Source organism: Lithobates pipiens, unplaced genomic scaffold (assembly GCF_037356315.1).
Source record: "Lithobates pipiens isolate NorthernLeopardFrog02 unplaced genomic scaffold, aLitPip1_a1.2 Scaffold_8, whole genome shotgun sequence".
Lineage (NCBI taxonomy): Eukaryota > Metazoa > Chordata > Amphibia > Anura > Ranidae > Lithobates > Lithobates pipiens.
This window is the reverse complement of record NW_027507903.1, coordinates 111379082-111396798: the sequence shown is the minus strand read 5'-3', so window position 1 is coordinate 111396798 and position 17717 is coordinate 111379082. Positions and strand designations below refer to the sequence as shown.

The 17717-nt window shown below is 43.8% G+C and overlaps 1 protein-coding gene across 1 annotated transcript in view; it reads left to right on the top strand.

Moving 5' to 3' along the window:
* CSPG4 (chondroitin sulfate proteoglycan 4) overlaps nucleotides 1–17717 on the top strand; it is a 164081-nt gene that overhangs the window by 126569 nt on the left and 19795 nt on the right. Inside the window, exons 6-9 of the mRNA XM_077469889.1 lie at nucleotides 1072–1267; nucleotides 11244–11375; nucleotides 11462–11628; nucleotides 11709–11892. Of these exons, the coding sequence (XP_077326015.1) occupies nucleotides 1072–1267; nucleotides 11244–11375; nucleotides 11462–11628; nucleotides 11709–11892 (679 nt within the window). The remainder of the gene's footprint in view (nucleotides 1–1071; nucleotides 1268–11243; nucleotides 11376–11461; nucleotides 11629–11708; nucleotides 11893–17717) is intronic.

Genomic DNA, 17717 nt, shown 5'->3' with positions numbered 1-17717 from the left:
AAAAAAAAAACCTAGGCTTATGACATCATGCACAGCTCTCACTCACTCTCATGAGAGTTTGCCAGGAAGGGAGGGGGGTAAGTCATAAGAGGGCCAATGAGAGCTGCAGAGCTGTGCCTCTGTGTGTGTCTGTGTAAATCCAGGAAGTGAACAAGCAGCAGCTTCAGCTGCCCACAGTTAAAATGGCTACAGTGAAGGGAGATTTCTGCAGCATATTTGGCAAGTACAGAATCACAGTACATATAAAATAATATGAAAACTGGTTGGAGAGTGATGAGCAGACTGCAGTTCCTCTTTAAGTTCGTATTGTTGTCTGCATCCCTGTTGCAGATTTTCCCTCACTTCCTACCTGGTGAAAGCCCAAGATAGCAGTAAAAAGTGGACAGGGGATCTAATTCTTCTGCATTAAAAAAGACAATTGACCCTTTACTGCCCATCTGGAATACTTCACCGCAGTTTAGCTGGACTTGGATTATAACTGTGTCACTGCCTACTGCCACTGTATTGTGCTGATTTGTCATTATACAAGGATTTAGCTTATTTGTCCGATTCTAGAATTATTTTCCAGTTTGGGCGGTTAGTATTACGTTTAAGGTTTTTCTTCTTGAATTATGCGCAGAGATCCACTTAACCACATGTAAAGCTCTTATTACTTTGTTTACGGAGTCAGAAGAAAGACGTGTCTCTCTCCGTCCCTCCCTCGTTTCCATCAATTATCCACCTGTTACACAGCATGTAAGCCAGAAGTGTAAAGTGACCTGGGAATCTGAGCCTAGGGAGCAGAGGGTGACTTGATACAGGTGTAGGGGGGGGACACAGCATGTACTGATGGACTTTATATAGTGCTCAGTACTGAGAGACAACAGGTTAGGGCAGGAAAAATATTGTAATTAAATACAGTTGTATTATGTCGGTTTATATTAAATATACTACATTGTAATACTGTATGTGTTTTATGCCACATATGGAAAGTAACTTCAGAGTATAGTCTGTAGGTTTTTTTTTTAAGTACCAATTTATGATGTTCAGTTCATTTCCATTGCCTTATTGTGACTTTCTCCATCACTCCAGATCTTGGAAGGTAATACTGATGTCATCCCCCCGCATGCCCTGCAAAGTATTGATGAGGACTCGTCACCCGAAGAGCTGATTTATTCCTTCCTTCCACCATCCAATGGAGAAGTGATTGTGCGAGGGTTCCCCGGGACCCTTACTAGCTTCTCACAAAGGGATCTGGAACAAGGGATGGTACAATTCATACACAGAGGTGAGGAACAACTGAGAAATTAAATGTGTGCCTTGCAAATCTTTTAAGATACTTGAATAAAGTGAACCTTCAATTAAAATAGTATTAAACCCGCAGCATGTTTTAGCTTAAAGTGGAGCTCCACCCAAAAGTGGAAGCTCCGCTTGTTCGCACTCCCCCCCCCCCCCTTCACATTTGGCACATTTCTGGGGGAGGGGGGAGCAGGTACCTGGTTTTGACAGGTACCCGCTCCCACTTCCTGATAAGATCGCCGCACAGCCATCTACATCATTTCTAGCCACTCCTCCTCCTCTCGCTTCCTTCTGGGAACCACAGAGGTCCCAGAAGATGGTGGGACCATTCAGAGGTTGCAGCGTGACTCACGCATGTGCAGTAGGAAACAGGCTTTACCTCCCGTTTCCCTTACTACGGATGCCGGCGCCTGCACCCAAAGCCGAGGAATCAGCTAGGGTTGAAAACATTGGGAGATCCCTGGTCAGGTAAGTGTCCTTATATTAAAAGTAAAGCAGTTACAGTATTTTTTTTATTTTTTTTTACAGACCGGAACTCCTCTTTAACACATTGTGCACAATACAATAAATATTCCCCAGTAAATTACTTTTTAAAATTCTTAACCCAGTACTTGCAAGTATTTACAACTTTTAATGTTATTGGTTCTTGCTTTCCTAATCCTGCTTCCCTAAACTTCCAGTCTTCAAAGAAAAGATTAAATAGTGGAGTTTTAGTTTGGAGAAGGGGGAGAGGCAGAGGAGTACCTTACCATCCAGCTTTAGGGCTGTGTGTTTCTATTTAAGCACACAGTGCATGTAAGAGTGGCTCCATAGGATACTAGAAGAGAAAAGCGGAGGCTTTCACATGATTGGATGATGGAAGTCAGTAGACCTCCCACTTATTTACTAAGCTCAAAGTGCACAGTTTATTTGCCTTTAGTAAATCAACCCCTTAGTCTCATTCTGATTGTCGGCCTTGTTGACCCCAAAATGCACCTCTACATGCTGGCTGTAGTTCCTTCCTTTTTTGAAGACAAATATGGTTTTTCTTGTGGGGTGATACACAGCCAGCACAGAGCCCCAGCCCCTCTCTAAGCTGAGTGATCTTTCACTATTAGGAATGAATAAACAGCGCTGATTGTTCATTCATAATAGTAATAGATGTGGCCCTCACACCCATGGCTGTTTTTCAACCACAACTTGGCAGAACTCTGTCCTCTGCTCCCCGCTCACCACTGTCACTTGTAAACACAGAAGCTTCTGTGTTTACAAGGACAGCTTTCCTGTGCAATCAGTGGATTGCACAGATCCCTGCCTGCCCTGATGGGGACAAGGGAGATGCAAGTGCAGTGTGGGATGGGACATCACATGGTATGCTGTACTGTGATCCCCATCTGTGCTCGGGTACAAAGATGCTGATCAATGATCTCCCTGCAGGTGATGAGAGAGAGGCAAAGCCGACTACACTGCCGGGAGTTACTATAGCTGGGCTGGGTTGGTGAGATGCATAGGAAGTTTTTTTGGGGGGGGGAGATGAGGGCTGTGGAAGGATATGTTTGCAGAGGTGGGGGTGGGGGGGTGGGGGGAGATGGTGCAGAGCTCTGAGCCATAGAGGGGTAGAAGTGAGATGTGGACAGCCTGTAAAAGAGAGCTGAATCCTGCACACTGTGCATAGCACACACCTAAACCAAGCATTCTGTATGTAGCACACTTCTCAAACCTGCACTCTGTACATAGTGCACATCTGAACTTTGCAGTCTGTATGTAGCAGACCCCTGAACTAATACTCTGTGCATAGGGCATTCCTGAAACTGCACTCTGTACATAGCACACCTCTGAATCCTGAACTTGGCACATAACACACCTCTGAACCCTGCACTCGGTACATAACCCACCCCTGGACCCTGCACTCGGTACATAACCCACCCCTGGACCCTGCACTTGGTACATAACACACTCCTGAACTCTGCACTCAGTACATAACACACCCCTGAACCCTGCACTCGGTACATAGTACATAATCCACCCCTGAACTCTGCACTCGGTACATAACCCACCCCTGGACCCTGCACTTGGTACATAACACACTCCTGAACTCTGCACTCGGTACATAACACACCCCTGAACCCTGCACTCTATACATAGTACATAGCACACCCCTGAACTCTGCACTCGGTACATAACCGACCCCTGAACCCTGCGCTCGGTACATAACCCACCCCTGAACACTGCGCTCGGTACATAACCCACCCTTGGACCCTACACTCATTACATAACCCACCCCTTGACCCTGCACTTGGTACATAACACACCCCTGAACTCTACAATCAACCCTTGAGGCGCAACTATAATGCTGATGTGGCACAGCCCACAATGAAATTGAGTTTGACACCCCTGTCTTAGAGTCCTGCAGCTCTGTATGAGCTTTCACTTTTATGAATGAATGATCAGCAAAGTCATAACTGATGCAGTTTATAACAAAGCCTGACAACACTGATCGTTCATTTATAAAACCGAACAATGGATCACACAGAGCTGCAGAGCTGTTTGGTCCATTGGGTGGGCTGTGTATGTGTACAGCTGCTGATAGACACACAACTCCGCAGGCTGTATGACCTTTGTGACTTGCAGTGCTTGTCTCCACAGTGCACTCAGTTGCCAGGAACAGGGGCTGTCAATCACAAACTCATTTCCTTTTTAGTGGTGTTATTGAATGGAGAGAGTGGACCATCCAACCATGTTGATTAGAAACTAAGGACTGGATTTGAACTGGACTAAGTGCAAAAAGGACTTGGTCCCCTGAGGAGTTAAGATTAAACCATTTTTATTGATAGCTTTTCTTTAAAAGGGAACATACGCAAGGATTAAAAAGTGAAACAGCCATATACTTAGTAAGTGATTACAGAAAGCTCTTAAAGAAACTGAGGGTTTACAGTAATATCACTTTAATATTGATTTAATTGGAATGTTACAATTTGGTTTACACAAGCTACTTAAAGTGGTTGTAAACCCTTTTGTCTTACTTTTATCTACAGGTAACCCTAGAATAAGGCTTACCTATAGATAGTGGAAATATCTCCTAAACGTGCGCCGTTTAGGAGAAATTCCACTTGTAGTGCGCCAATGATGTAATCTGTGCATGAGCTGTGAAGAAACGGACCACCGTGCCATCCATCCAAGAACAGTTTGGTGATGAACAATGCCTTTTCCAGCATGATGGAGCACCATGCCATAAGTCAAAATTGATAACCAAGTGGTTTGGGGAATGAAACATCAAAATGTTGGGTCCATTGCCAGGAAACTCCCCAGACCTTAATCCCATTGAGAACTAGTAGTCAATCCTCAAGGGGTACGTCGGAGCGGTACCTGGTCAGGCTTTTCGACGCCACTCTGGTTATCACTCTGAATGGCCTCGAACGCACGCTACTAGCGAATGCGGAAGGACCTTTTCGTTCGGTCGGAGAGTGAGCTTTTCTGTCAAGGCGAGCAGCCCCAGTGCCGGGTCAGGCACACAACCACGTAAGGAGCCATTTGGCTGTCTGTTTTTATACATTTTTTTTATTAAAGTCAGTATCACGCTATGGATCCTTCTGTATTTTTTCATATATACCGCCTGAGTCTGTGAAAGGGGATGTATCATCCATTGTCATTTCCATCAGTACTCATATGAACAGGCATGACCTGTGCAGGCGCTGTTTGACTTACTTTTTAATTAAAGTGGTCAAACGAATCTGGTAAGCAGTTTGAACTTGCATCTTCACAAGTGGTGTATTGCTGTTTGCTTGGTGGAGGGTCGCAAGTCTTTTGGATCTGCCGCTACACCTCAATTTTATCATTTGTTTTCCACACTTGGATCCTTCAGAATTGTTCCATGTAGAGACACGTTTTTGGGACTTTATTTCATGATTGGTGGCTCACCAGTTTTCAGTTTATTTTTTACATTGATATTATATATTTTTTTTGTGCATGGTGATTTGATTATTTCTCTAAATTATCTGTACCAATGCCACTTTGATATTGTTTATTGGTTGATTTATTTTTCACATTCAGATTATTCTTCAGCGCCCCTAAATTATTGTTATTATTCATCAAGGTGTTTTTTTCACTTTCCCAGGGAACAGCTTTTTTTGTTTTTTTCAGTTTTTTTCACATGGTGCGGAATTTGCGCAGTTGAGGTTCAATTGCTTTTTTTCACAATAACTTTCAAGAGCCAAAAATAGTTTTTATTGTAAGACAAATAATTGTTTTACTCAGTCTTAAGGCCGTATACACAATCAGACTTTTTGACAATAAAAATGCAAATTAGCTGTTTTAAGGCAACATCCGACTGTGTGTACGCTCCATCGGACAAACTTTTTCGGTTTTCATCAGACAAATGTTGGCTGTGCGAACAGACAAACATTTCGACAACATAAGTCTGATGGAGCAAAGTCCGATCGTGTGTACAGAAAACCATCGGACTTTACAAACACACATGCTCAGAACCAATGCAAAAGATCAGGCAACAATACAGAAGTTGACTAAAGGTGGCGGTAAAGAGCAGAAAAACCATGTGATTTGGTGAAAGTTGGCTGAAAAAGTCAGATCGTGTGTATGCTTAACAAGTTCAGGGTCAACGCCCTTTGTACAAAAGTCCATGGGAAAGTTTGTATAAAGTCCAATCGTGTGTATGAGGCTTTAGCTAGAACCATGTCTGGCAACAATTAAAGCTGCAAATCTCTTGGGGGTGAGTCTCCACCAGCTTTGCACATCTGGATTCTTCAATTTTCGTCCCTTCCTCTTGGGAAAATTTCACTAGCCATGTCAAGTTGGATAGGGATCTTTTGTGAAAAGCAATTTTCAAGACTCCTCACAGATTCTCAGCTGAATTGAGAGCTGGGCTTCGACTGGAGACCATTTTAAGACATTCAGGTTTTGGTTTTAAACCAGTCCAGAGTATGTTTGGCTGTAGCTTAGAGTCATTATCTTTCTTGAATGGGAGGTAACTTCCAAACTGAAACTGTCTTGATGCTGAGACTGCCCTGAGTTTAGCACCATCCATCTTACCCACTATCCTGAACAGATTTCCAGTCCCTGCCAATAAAAGCATTCCTTTCAACATGATACTACCACCACCAGGCTTTACTTTGGGGTCGGTGTTCCCAGCATGATGAGCAGATTTGGCTTTTGGCACACAAAGCATTTTGAACTAAGGCCAAGAAGTTTAGTTTTGGTTTCATCAGACCGGAAAAATTCCTTTCTTATGTATGCTGGGTCTCTCACATGCCGTTAGGAAAAATGCAAATGTTAATGAAATAGGGTTTTTCAGCAATAGTTTATTCTTGTCACTTTTCATAAAGAACAGCTTTGTGGACTGTCCAAGTTATAATTGTCCCATTGACAGTTTTTCAGCTGTGGAACCCTGCAGTTTAATTAGAGTTACTGTTGAGTTTCTTGTCTGGTTCTCTAATTTATTTATTACAGGCAATTTTATGGTGCTAGCAATTTTACGCAATGCATTACATACTTATACATTCACATTGATCCTCACCCATATCACATGCAAACACACACATATGGTAGGGTACATTTTGACAGAAGCCAATTAACTTAACAGTATGTGTTTTGGAGTGGGGGGGGGAGAGAACATGACCACTCAGAGGAAACCCACACAAGCAAACTCAATACTGACAGTGTCCTGGCTAAGATTCAAACCAAGGAACCCAGTGCAGATGTATTAATCACTAACCTGAATAATTTCCTTCTTACCCCGTCCCTGAGTGAAAGGCCTGATCTAGGCTAAGTTGTGGTTATGCCACATTCTTAGAATTTTTCAGAAATAGATTTAACAATGCTCCGCAGGATGATTTAGAATTTTTTTTTAAACTTAGCCTTATTTGGTAATCATCCAGAAATTGACATTCGATTTGCTAGATAGTTCTTTCATAGGTCTTGGGGCAGGGGTGCCCAACCAGTGGCCCGGGGGCCACATGTGGCCCGCAGAGCCCTCTGATGTGGCCCGCAACCTCCTGCTCTGGAAAGGCAGGTTGGCAAGCCCAGATTGCAGGTTCTCTACCCACCATGCCAGAGCATCAGTTTTGTGAATGAAGCCAGCGATAGAGGAAGCAAGCAGCTGCGGGGCAGTGCCGCATAAGCCAATGCTTCCTGTATAGCACCGACTCCTGTCATAGGTGGAGTGATACCAAATTCACTCTGCCTGGGACAGCAAGTTTATTACTAAAATCACAGTGAATATATGGGCATATCCAGGGCTCGAGTCCTGCAGGAGCGCATGGGAACGGCGTTCCCGTACTATTTCCACAACGGGAACGCCGTTCCCATTAGCCGCCTGAGGCTATTGAGTGCGTAGTCCGCCGCTCCTCGGCCGCCCGAGTGACTGGTTGCTAGGCTAGGGCCGCTCCGCGTCTAGCAACTGGTCACATGACGTCGGCCGTGCACGTGGGCACGCACTGGCAGGAGTCAGTGGGCAGTGTGCATACGGCCTCCAGCGCAGTCAGCGATAGTTACACGCCGCTTGGATCCGGACTGTCCCCTCCCTCCCCTCTACCCAGTGCCAGACAGTCCTGGCCTCCTGGGGCCACAGCCGCTGCACTGCTACCAGTTTACTTCTCTCCCGAGAAGTAAACCAGGTTAGTCACTAGTGTGTTATTAACTTGCACTCTGCAATAACCTGCCAATACTCTGCATTACCCTGCCAATACTCTGCATTACCCAATACTCTGCAATACCCTGACAATACTCTGCAATACCCTGCCAATATTCTGCATTACCCTGCCAATACTCTGCATTACCCAATACTCTGCAATACCCTGCCAATACTCTGCATTACCCAATACTCTGCAATACCCTGACAATACTCTGCAATACCCTGCCAATACTCTGCAATGCAATACCTTGTCAATACTCTGCAATACATACCCTGCCAATACTCTGCAATACCCTGCCAATACTCTGCAATACATACCCTGCCAATACTCTGCAATACCCTATCAATACTCTGCAATACATACCCCGCCAATACTCTGCAATACCCTATCAATACTCTGCAATACCCTGCCAATACTCTGCAATACATACCCTGCCAGTACTCTGCAATACCCTGCCAATACTCTGAAATACCCTGCCAATACTCTGCAATACATACCCTGCCAGTACTTTGCAATACCCTGCCAATACTCTGCAATACATACCCGGCCAGTACTCTGCAATACCCTGCAAATAGTCTGCAATACACACCCGGCAAGTACTCTGCAATACCCTGCCAATACTCTGCAATACCCAGCAATAATCTGCCATACCCTGCCAATACTCTGCAATACCCTGCCAATACTTATCCTGCCAATATTCTGCAATACCCTGCCAATACATATTATGCTAATACCCAGCCATACCCATCCATGCTCAGCCAAAATATTATTGGGGGAGATGACGTGGATATTACAGTGGGGGAGATGCATATTACAGTGGGGGAAATGTATATTGCAGTGGGGACTATATGGTGGTGACATTTTCACAGGTTTTTGCAAATTCAATTATTATTTGCTGATCCGAAAAATGATCCGATCCGTGACTCTGATCCAAGGAATGATCCGATCCGTGAGTTTTTTGATCCGTTGCCGATAATCTTGCACGGCAAGGGCAACGTTATTCCAGTTTGTGGGATATTTTCTAATTTGCTGTATTTGAATTTGGAACAGAGTGTATTTGTGTTAGAAATTCACTGCGAGGGAAAGATCATCACCCATTGTGTTGATTATTCTGTTTGACAAGTTAACTTATTTTGTTTTTGTAAACTGGCACTTTACAATAAATGTTGTACTGTATTTTCTGTGAAATATATATGCATATGAGCGTACCTTTTTTTTTTGGTGGGGGAGTGGATCTTGGGTGGGAGTTCCCACACTTTTTTGCCCAGGACTTGACCCCTGGACATATCTGTTCTGCAGTGGTTACTGGGCTGCTTTTAAACTGATCTGCAGGTGTAACGTTCAGAAAGTGCACCACACCTGCAGGATATGATAGAATTCTATAGAAAAGTATAGCTAACCTGCAGGAAAGCCACAGGTGTGGGTAGACCGCAGACCATCAGTGTAAAAGTAGTCTTAGGCCCCTTTAACATGATCTGTCTGACCCAATCAGACCCTCCATTCACCTCTATGGAGTGGCAGATGACAACAGACTTGTGTCCACTTACACCTGCCTCCTTCCAAACCGATCTGCTAACAAAACGGAAAGTGGATCCGTCCCCTTCCATTTGATCAGATGAGAGGGCCCATAAAGTAGAGTGGGCTGTGTCGGCTTTGTATACGCAGAGTGGACGCAGAACTGTCATCTGCTCATTGTGGCCCGCGACTGGTTACTAAGTCGCTTAAGTGGCCCTCGCTCTTCAAAAGGTTGGGCACCCCTGTCTTAGGGCTTAGGCAGGTCTTCATGATGATGCAAGTTGAGATACATTCTCTCAGATGATTTATGTTTTGTTTTGTTTTTCCAAAATCATAGGATACTAATTGTTCACACATGACTTAATTGAACTATATATGATTATGTGAATTCTGAAGTCACCCGGTTGCACCAGAGCTTATTTACAAGTTTAAATGCCAAGGGGTTGTAAATAATTTGGAAATCTAGGTAACTGTTTTCACTTCTGTGTAGAGCTCTACTGTGTAGAGCTGTCACGTAAAATCCCAGTTTAATGTATTTTAAAGCCAGGGTTTTAGTAATACAAAATGTGGAGAAGTCCAGCAGGAATAGAAATGTGTGCAAAGCACTGTAAGTGCTAGCAGACACTCTAACATTACCCATCCTATAACATAAAAATACTTTCCTTCTAAACTTCCCTAAACCCTCCTGATTCAGAAATTATTTGGGTTGAGTAATTGACGTGTTGCAAAGTGTTTCCTGAAATGTAAGGAGATTAGACATGTGTGATTAGAATGTCAGGGGCTCAAAAGAGTAGAGTGTTTTATCTACTTTATGGATTGCAAATTGGTAGCGGTCAAGTGTGTGAACAGTAATAGGAGTGGATGCTTCGGAACGACAGCCAGGAAGTGATAACATATAAAGTAATGAGCAAATAGCAAAAAGACAATCTTATGACAACAGAGATTTGCTCTTGGCAGGATTGGATAATTTAAGTGAATGTATACACAAGTTATTGTGTGAAGATTCTTTACTCCTTTAGTAAAGTAGCCCAGTTGTGTATGGGTGGCTGGGATTGAGCAGATTTAGGTACAGAGTGGATGGAGAGTATGTACAGTATAAAAGGGAAGATAGGAAAGCGACAGGCAGAACAGGTAGTGCTATGGGGGATGGATGAATAGGTGACATGTTGGGACTTTGAAAGGTAACCAGAGAAAAGAAGAGGCTGTTAAATGTCAGAGTATGGGTTTTAAAGAGGAAATCTAAGTTCATTTTTTACAGTGCTCTGTTCTCCATGTAACAAAGTGGATGCAATACTTTGCCCTATGTTCCTACATGCTTTGTAAGCCTAGCCACAATATCTGAGAGAACATCCTCCTTCGTCCACAGCTGTGCAACAACATATCTAGCAAGGATAACCAGTCAAACACTTGCCTGAGACACATGGCGGCAAGAGGAATACAGAGGGAGGGGAGCCTCAGCTTCCCCCTGCCTATGCATTCCTCTTGCTGCCACTTGTCACGAGCAAGTGCTTGGAGCTGAGGCAAGTGCCAGTTATCAAGCAGCCATCTTATTACTAGCTACATAATCGGACAGCCACCTGGGGAAGGGGGTAGCCCTGTCAGACTTTGTAGTTAGGTTTACAAAGTGTTTCAGATTATGGAAAAACGTACTTCATGTTTTCTGAACACTGAACAAAGAATTTAAGTGAGAGGTATTTAAGGTTCAGATTTATTGTGGTTAAAGGCCAAGGACATGCAAATGAGCTAACTGAATAAAGAAACAGACGGTTGAGAATTACATTTTGGAGCAAAGGAGTAACTATTATTTTTTTTCATTTCACACAGGAGAATTGTATGGTGGATTCTTCTTCAAGGTATCTGATGGAGAAAATGAATCAGAGCAACACTTTTTCCAGATTCAAGCCATACCAATCACAATCCACATGCAGACAATGCAGAACCTCATACTATGCCCTCGTAAGTGGTAATTTCGTTCTCTAAATTGTGAGAATTCATGATAAATGTCAGGCAACACTTGCCCTAAACACTATCTCTTCTGCCAGGATCACTGAAACAAATCACCAGCCAGCACCTGAGCGCAGTGACAAATGATGGAAAGAGCACACAGCCTCTTCTGACATATCACATTGTAGATGTTCCACAGATTGGCCAAATCAAACATCAAGAAAATCTTGAAGGGCCAGCAGTGACTAACTTCACCCAGTCAGATGTGAGTCCTTGCGTGTTCTTCAAAATGAACACATTGCTTTCTGTTTTCTAGATTTGCAGCATGTTTTCTTTTATTTACAGGTAGATGAAGGTTTAATATATTACCAGCATGTGACCAGTCCATCCCCATTCTGGATTACCCAAGATTACTTCTCATTCCATGTGCAGTCTCCACAGGCCAAATCCCAGACATATATCCTAAATGTGACAGTGACATTCCAGGGTCCATGTCCACAACTGCACACACAGCTCTGGAAAAACACAGGTAAGACATACAGGTGCACATTTCAGGGCACGTCTCTATCATATGTCCAGTCATATTTACAAATGATCTTTTAAAATTTAAATTAGTTAACTTTATAAAAAGTGAAGATAAAAGTTCAGTTAGTTCTTAGCACTGGTAGTTCATTGTGCTAACAACCAACATGCATGAACCCAAATAACTCTATTATGCAATCTACTGGTCCTCACAACACTAACCTGACCCAAACACCTCACCTAACCCCCACTTAAACCTTAAAGCAGCACTTTTGCTAGTTGAATGAGGTGGGGCTGTTGCCATAATGTAGAATAGGTACAGCATGCTTGTACAATATAGCACACTTATAAAATAATTTGCCCTTCTCCACTACTGGCAGGCCTAAGTTTGCTGTCACTGCCCCATCCCCTGCTCCTACCATCTTCTCCACACATTGTTCTGAATCCAGCCTCTATCTTCTTCTACCATTGGGTGGCCCTGGAGTTAAAACCTTTCCTTCACACATAGACGTTATATAGTACCGGGCTTCATTCTCAGTAACTTTTCAGATGACAAGAATAAGCCAGGTGTGTATGCTGCACACGCACCTCAGTCCATATACACAAAATACCACATTTCTAATAGCAAGAATTGTCTTTTCTGCCAAAAAATACTCTACTTTCTATCAATTGTTTTTATTTTTTAAGATAAACTATGCCTTAACCCATAGCCATGCAGTGAGTCCCTGAGAGCTTGTTTACTTACAGTTGTCTGTGAAAATCAACCCACGGTGGATTAATTTTCACAGAGTGGCAAGCGTACAGCTGCCAGGCGTTCAGGAACCAATTCTGCCTCCTCCCGAATGCGTGTTTTTATTGACAGCCAAATGGCATCTATTCTGTGGAAATAACACACAGCAATCACAAGCTTAGTGTTGGCTTGCAGTTGCGGCGTGGCCCCATTCATTGACTAGGTTGCGTTCAGTGCGGTTCTGTCCACTGAATGCGACAGAGGGGATCAAAGCATTGCAGCCATGGCATGTGTATACCCCCATACAGCTGCCCCAAACCCAGGGCCGGTACAAGGGGTGGGCGGAAGGGGCGGATGCCCTGGGCGGAGCAATTTATTGTAGGAAGGGTAGCACAGTGCTGCCAGTGTGCTATTAAACTTTTTGGGCAACAAGTGACTACCGCCGGCCGCCCCTACAACACTGCAGAGCTGCGCCTGTGACAGGCACAGGCAGGGAGAGGCGATCTATATTGTGATGCAAGGGTGGGGGTGCAGGGGGACACCGCTGCACCTACCATCCCCTCCTCTCCCGACTGCGGGCTGTCTGTGCGATCCCAGATGTCACACAGGCACAGCCGAGCAGAGTGAAGCCGCCTCCCTCTCCTCTCTGCTTATGTGTAAACAGGGGGAGGGGATCTGCTGAGCATGTGTTGCCGCGCTGATCTGAGGTACTGAATGGGGGAGGGGGTCTGCACACTGCACTGAACGGGGGACTACACTGAAGGGGGGCTACACTAAAGGGGGGTCTGCACTAAACAGGGGCTACACTAAAGGGGACATCTGCACTGAATGGGGGTCTGCACTAAAGGGGGCATCTGCACTGAATGGGGGTCTGCACTAAAGGGGGCATCTGCACTGAATGGGGGTCTGCACTAAAGGGGGCATCTGCACTGAATGGGGGTCTGCACTAAAGGGGGCGACTGCACTGAACGGGGGTCTGCACTAAAGGGGGCGTTTGCACTGAATGGGGGACTGCACTAAAGGGGGTTTCTGCACTGAACGGGGGTCTGCACTAAAGGGGGTACACTAAAGGGGACATCTGCACTGAATGGGGGTCGTCTGCACTGAATGGGGGTCTGCACTGAATGGGGGTCTGCACTTAAGGGGGCATCTGCACTGAATGGGGGTCTGCACTAAAGGGGGTGTCTGCACTGAATGGGGGGTCTGCACTGAATGGGGGCTACACTAAAGGGGGGTCTGCATTGAACAGGGGCTATACTAAAGGGGACGTCTGCACTGAATGGGGTCTGCACTAAAGGGGGCATCTGCACTGAACGGGGGTCTGCACTAAAGGGGGCCTCTGCACTGGACGGGGGTCTGCACTAAAGGGGGCGTCTGCACTGAACGGGGGTCTGCACTTAAGGGGGTTACAATAAAGGGGGTGTCTGCACTGAACAGAGGTCTGCACTTAAGGGGGTCTGCACTAAAGGGGGTTTGCACTGAACGGGGGTCTCCACTAAAGGGAGGCGTCTGCACTGAACAGGGGTTTGCACTAAAGGGGGTGTCTGCACTGAAGGGGGGGTTTGTGTAAAATACAGGGGGTCCAGAGCTGCAGGGTGCTTGTAATGTAAAGGGATCCAGAGCTGCAGGGTGCTGTGTAGTGTAAAGGGGTCCAGAGTGCTGTGTAATGTAAAGGGGTCCAGAGGTACAGGGGAATGTGTAATGTAAAGGGGTCAGTGCAGGGGATCGCTGGACTCCAGGTTAGCAGAACTGGGGGGGATGGGGAGGGGGTCCATATAAGTTCACCTTACAGATTTTCTGTAAATTGAACCTACAATTTAACCATTTGCTGACCGGCCGCATTGGGGCTGCAGCTACAGTATTGTATTGTTTTAAGTGTTTTCTGGTTTTGAATGGACACTGACTCTTTCTTTATACCTGGGGGGGCGCAGTTTGCCATCTTCGCCCTGGGCACTAGATGGCCTTGTCCCAGCACTGCCCAAACCTCAAGTGTAAACTAGGCCTTACTCCTGTATTTTTAACATACGTTTTACATATTTTCCAGTGGAATGCAATTGTAAAAATATATATATATTATATTATAGCATATAGCTGGGTACCATAAAAAAAAACATATTCAGTACATATCAGAAATAAATACATATTTCCCCATTTTTAGAACTTTAAAATGTTGCAAGTACAAAAAAATGCCTGTTAATCCTGCTACAAATCCAGTAAGCTTCTAAGTTTTCGCAGTAAGCTGATAAAGCTGCACTAAAATCCCAAGCAACTCATACCACATAAAGTATTAATCAATGAAAACATAATACACATCATAAAATCCATTCCTTACTTGTGATATAAATGGTGTTTTTTTTTTACCCCCTTGGGTTACTGTAATACAATGTGAGTAATAAAATAAAAATCACAATATAAATATGTTCACATGATTATATGTATAAACATGTGCCATCCTTTTAAATCAAGTCCATGAGAAACATAAATGTATACTCCACTTGTGCATATAATTATACATTTTGTGATCACCACTGTACTCCACCTCCAGTCACACAATGGGGTTCATTTATTACAGGCAAATAGATAGTTGTTCCAGAGCTTAGTAAATGAGGTAAAGATTCACTTTACAAAGAGAACCCAATCACGTGCAAGGAAAATAAAAGAAAAACAGCATTTTTGCTTGCAAGTGATTCGATGATGGAAATCAGCAGAGCTTCTGCTCCTTTACTAAGCTCTGGAGCAACTGCACTTTGGAAAGTGTACAGTCTATTTGCCTTTAGTAAATCAACCCCAATATGCTCACCTCAATAAATGTATAATATTTAATATTATATACCTATAACATTATAATACCTGTAATATAAATAGGCCACTTTGTGCTGTCCCCTTTAATAGAACCATTCCTTCAAATTTTTCATTCAACCATCTTCTCATTCTCTGGCTTAAATACTGAGCTTCAACAACGTAATGACACTTCTCCAATCAACATATGTGGAAATATAGTGCACAAAGGTTTTTCCACTTTTAGAAAAAAAAAAAGACCACATCGCCCCCTTAAGATCAAGACATTGATAGGGTGATGCCGATGTTTTGTTTTTAAGGGGCCAATGCCTGATCTCTGCATTTACTATTCTAAATATGTTACACATAAGTGGAATTTGAATATCCCAGTGCCTGCTACTACAGTGCCTTGTGAAAGTATTCGCCCCCTTGAACTTTTCAACCTTTTGCCACATTTCAGGCTTCAAACATAAAGATATAAAAAAAAAATTTTTTTTGTGAAGAATCACCAACAAGTGGGACACAATTGTGAAGTGGAACGAAATCTATTGGATTTTTGAAACTTTTTTAACTAATAAAAAAATGAAAAGTGGGGCGTGCAAAATTATTCGGCCCCCTTGCGTTAATACTTTGTAGAGCCACCTTTTGCTGCGATTACAGCTGCAAGTCGCTTGGGGTATGTCTCTATATGTTTTTCACATCGAGAGACTGAAATTCTTGCCCATTCTTCCTTGCAAAACAGCTCGAGCTCAGTGAGGTTGGATGGAGAGCGTTTGTGAACAGCAGTTTTCAGCTCTTTCCACAGATTCTCGATTGGATTCAGGTCTGGACTTTGACTTGGCCATTCTAACACCTGGATACGTTTATTTGTGAACCATTCCTTTGTAGATTTTGCTGTATGTTTGGGATCATTGTCTTGTTGGAAGATAAATCCCAGTCCCAGTTTCAGGTCTTTTGCAGACTCCAACAGGTTTTCATCCAGAATGGTCCTGTATTTGGATGCATCCATCTTCCCCTCAATTTTAACCATCTTCCCTGTCCCTGCTGAAGAAAAGCAGGCCCAAACCATGATGCTGCCACCACCATGTTTGACAGTGGGGATTGTGTGTTGAGGGTGATGAGCTGTGTTGCTTTTACGCCAAACATATCGTTTTGCATTGTGGGCAAAAAGTTCGATTTTGGTTTCATCTGACCAGAGCACCTTCTTCCACATTGGTGTGTCTCCCAGGTGGCTTGTGGCAAACTTTAGACGAGACTTTTTATGGATATCTTTGAGAAATGGCTTTCTTCTTACCACTCTTCCATAAAGGCCAGATTTGTGCAGTGTACGACTGATTGTTGTCCTATGGACAGACTCTCCCACCTCAGCTGTAGTTCTCTGCAGTTCATTCAGAGTGATCATGGGCCTCTTGGCTGCATCTCTGATCAATCTTCTCCTTGTCTGAGCTGAAAGTTTAGAGGGACGGCCAGGTCTTGGTAGATTTGCAGTGGTCTGATACTCCTTCCATTTCAAAATGATTGCTTGCACAGTGCTCCTTGGGATGTTTAAAGCTTGGGAAATCTTTTTGTATCCAAATCCGGCTTTAAACTTCTCCACAACAGTATTACGGACCAGCCTGGTGTGTTCCTTGGTCTTCATGATGCTCTCTGCGCTTTCAACAGAACCCTGAGACTATCACAGAGCAGGTGCATTTATACAGAGACTTGATTACACACAGGTGGATTCTATTTATCACCATCAGTCATTTAGGACAACATTGGATCATTCAGAGATCCTCACTGAACTTCTGGAGTGAGTTTGCTGCACTGAAAGTAAAGGGGCCGAATAATTTTGCACGCACCACTTTTCAGTTTTTTATTTGCTAAAAAAGTTTAAAATATCCAATAGATTTCGTTCCACTTCACAATTGTGTCCCACTTGTTTGTGATTGTTCACAAAAAATTAAAATTTTATATCTTTATGTTTGAAGCCTGAAATGTGGCAAAAGGTTAAAAAGTTCAAGGGGGCCGAATACTTTCGCAAGGCACTGTAAGCTAAGATGAAGCAGGGAGAGGACGCATTGCATGCATGCACAGTTTGCATACACCAGAGCAGCAGCTTATTCACTTTAAAGAGGAAGTAAACTCTCCCACTGATGCTTCTTTGCATTTAGTCCATTATAATAAGTAATTATCAAACTATAGCCACTTTAATCCAGCCCAAATTGCAAATTAGAGTGAAGAAACTTCAAAAAACTTGTTTCCAGGGGTAAGGCAGCGTCATCTTAAGTATTGTTTTCTGAGTCCACAGTGGAGTGTATTTCCGCCCTTACCGTGAGCACTTC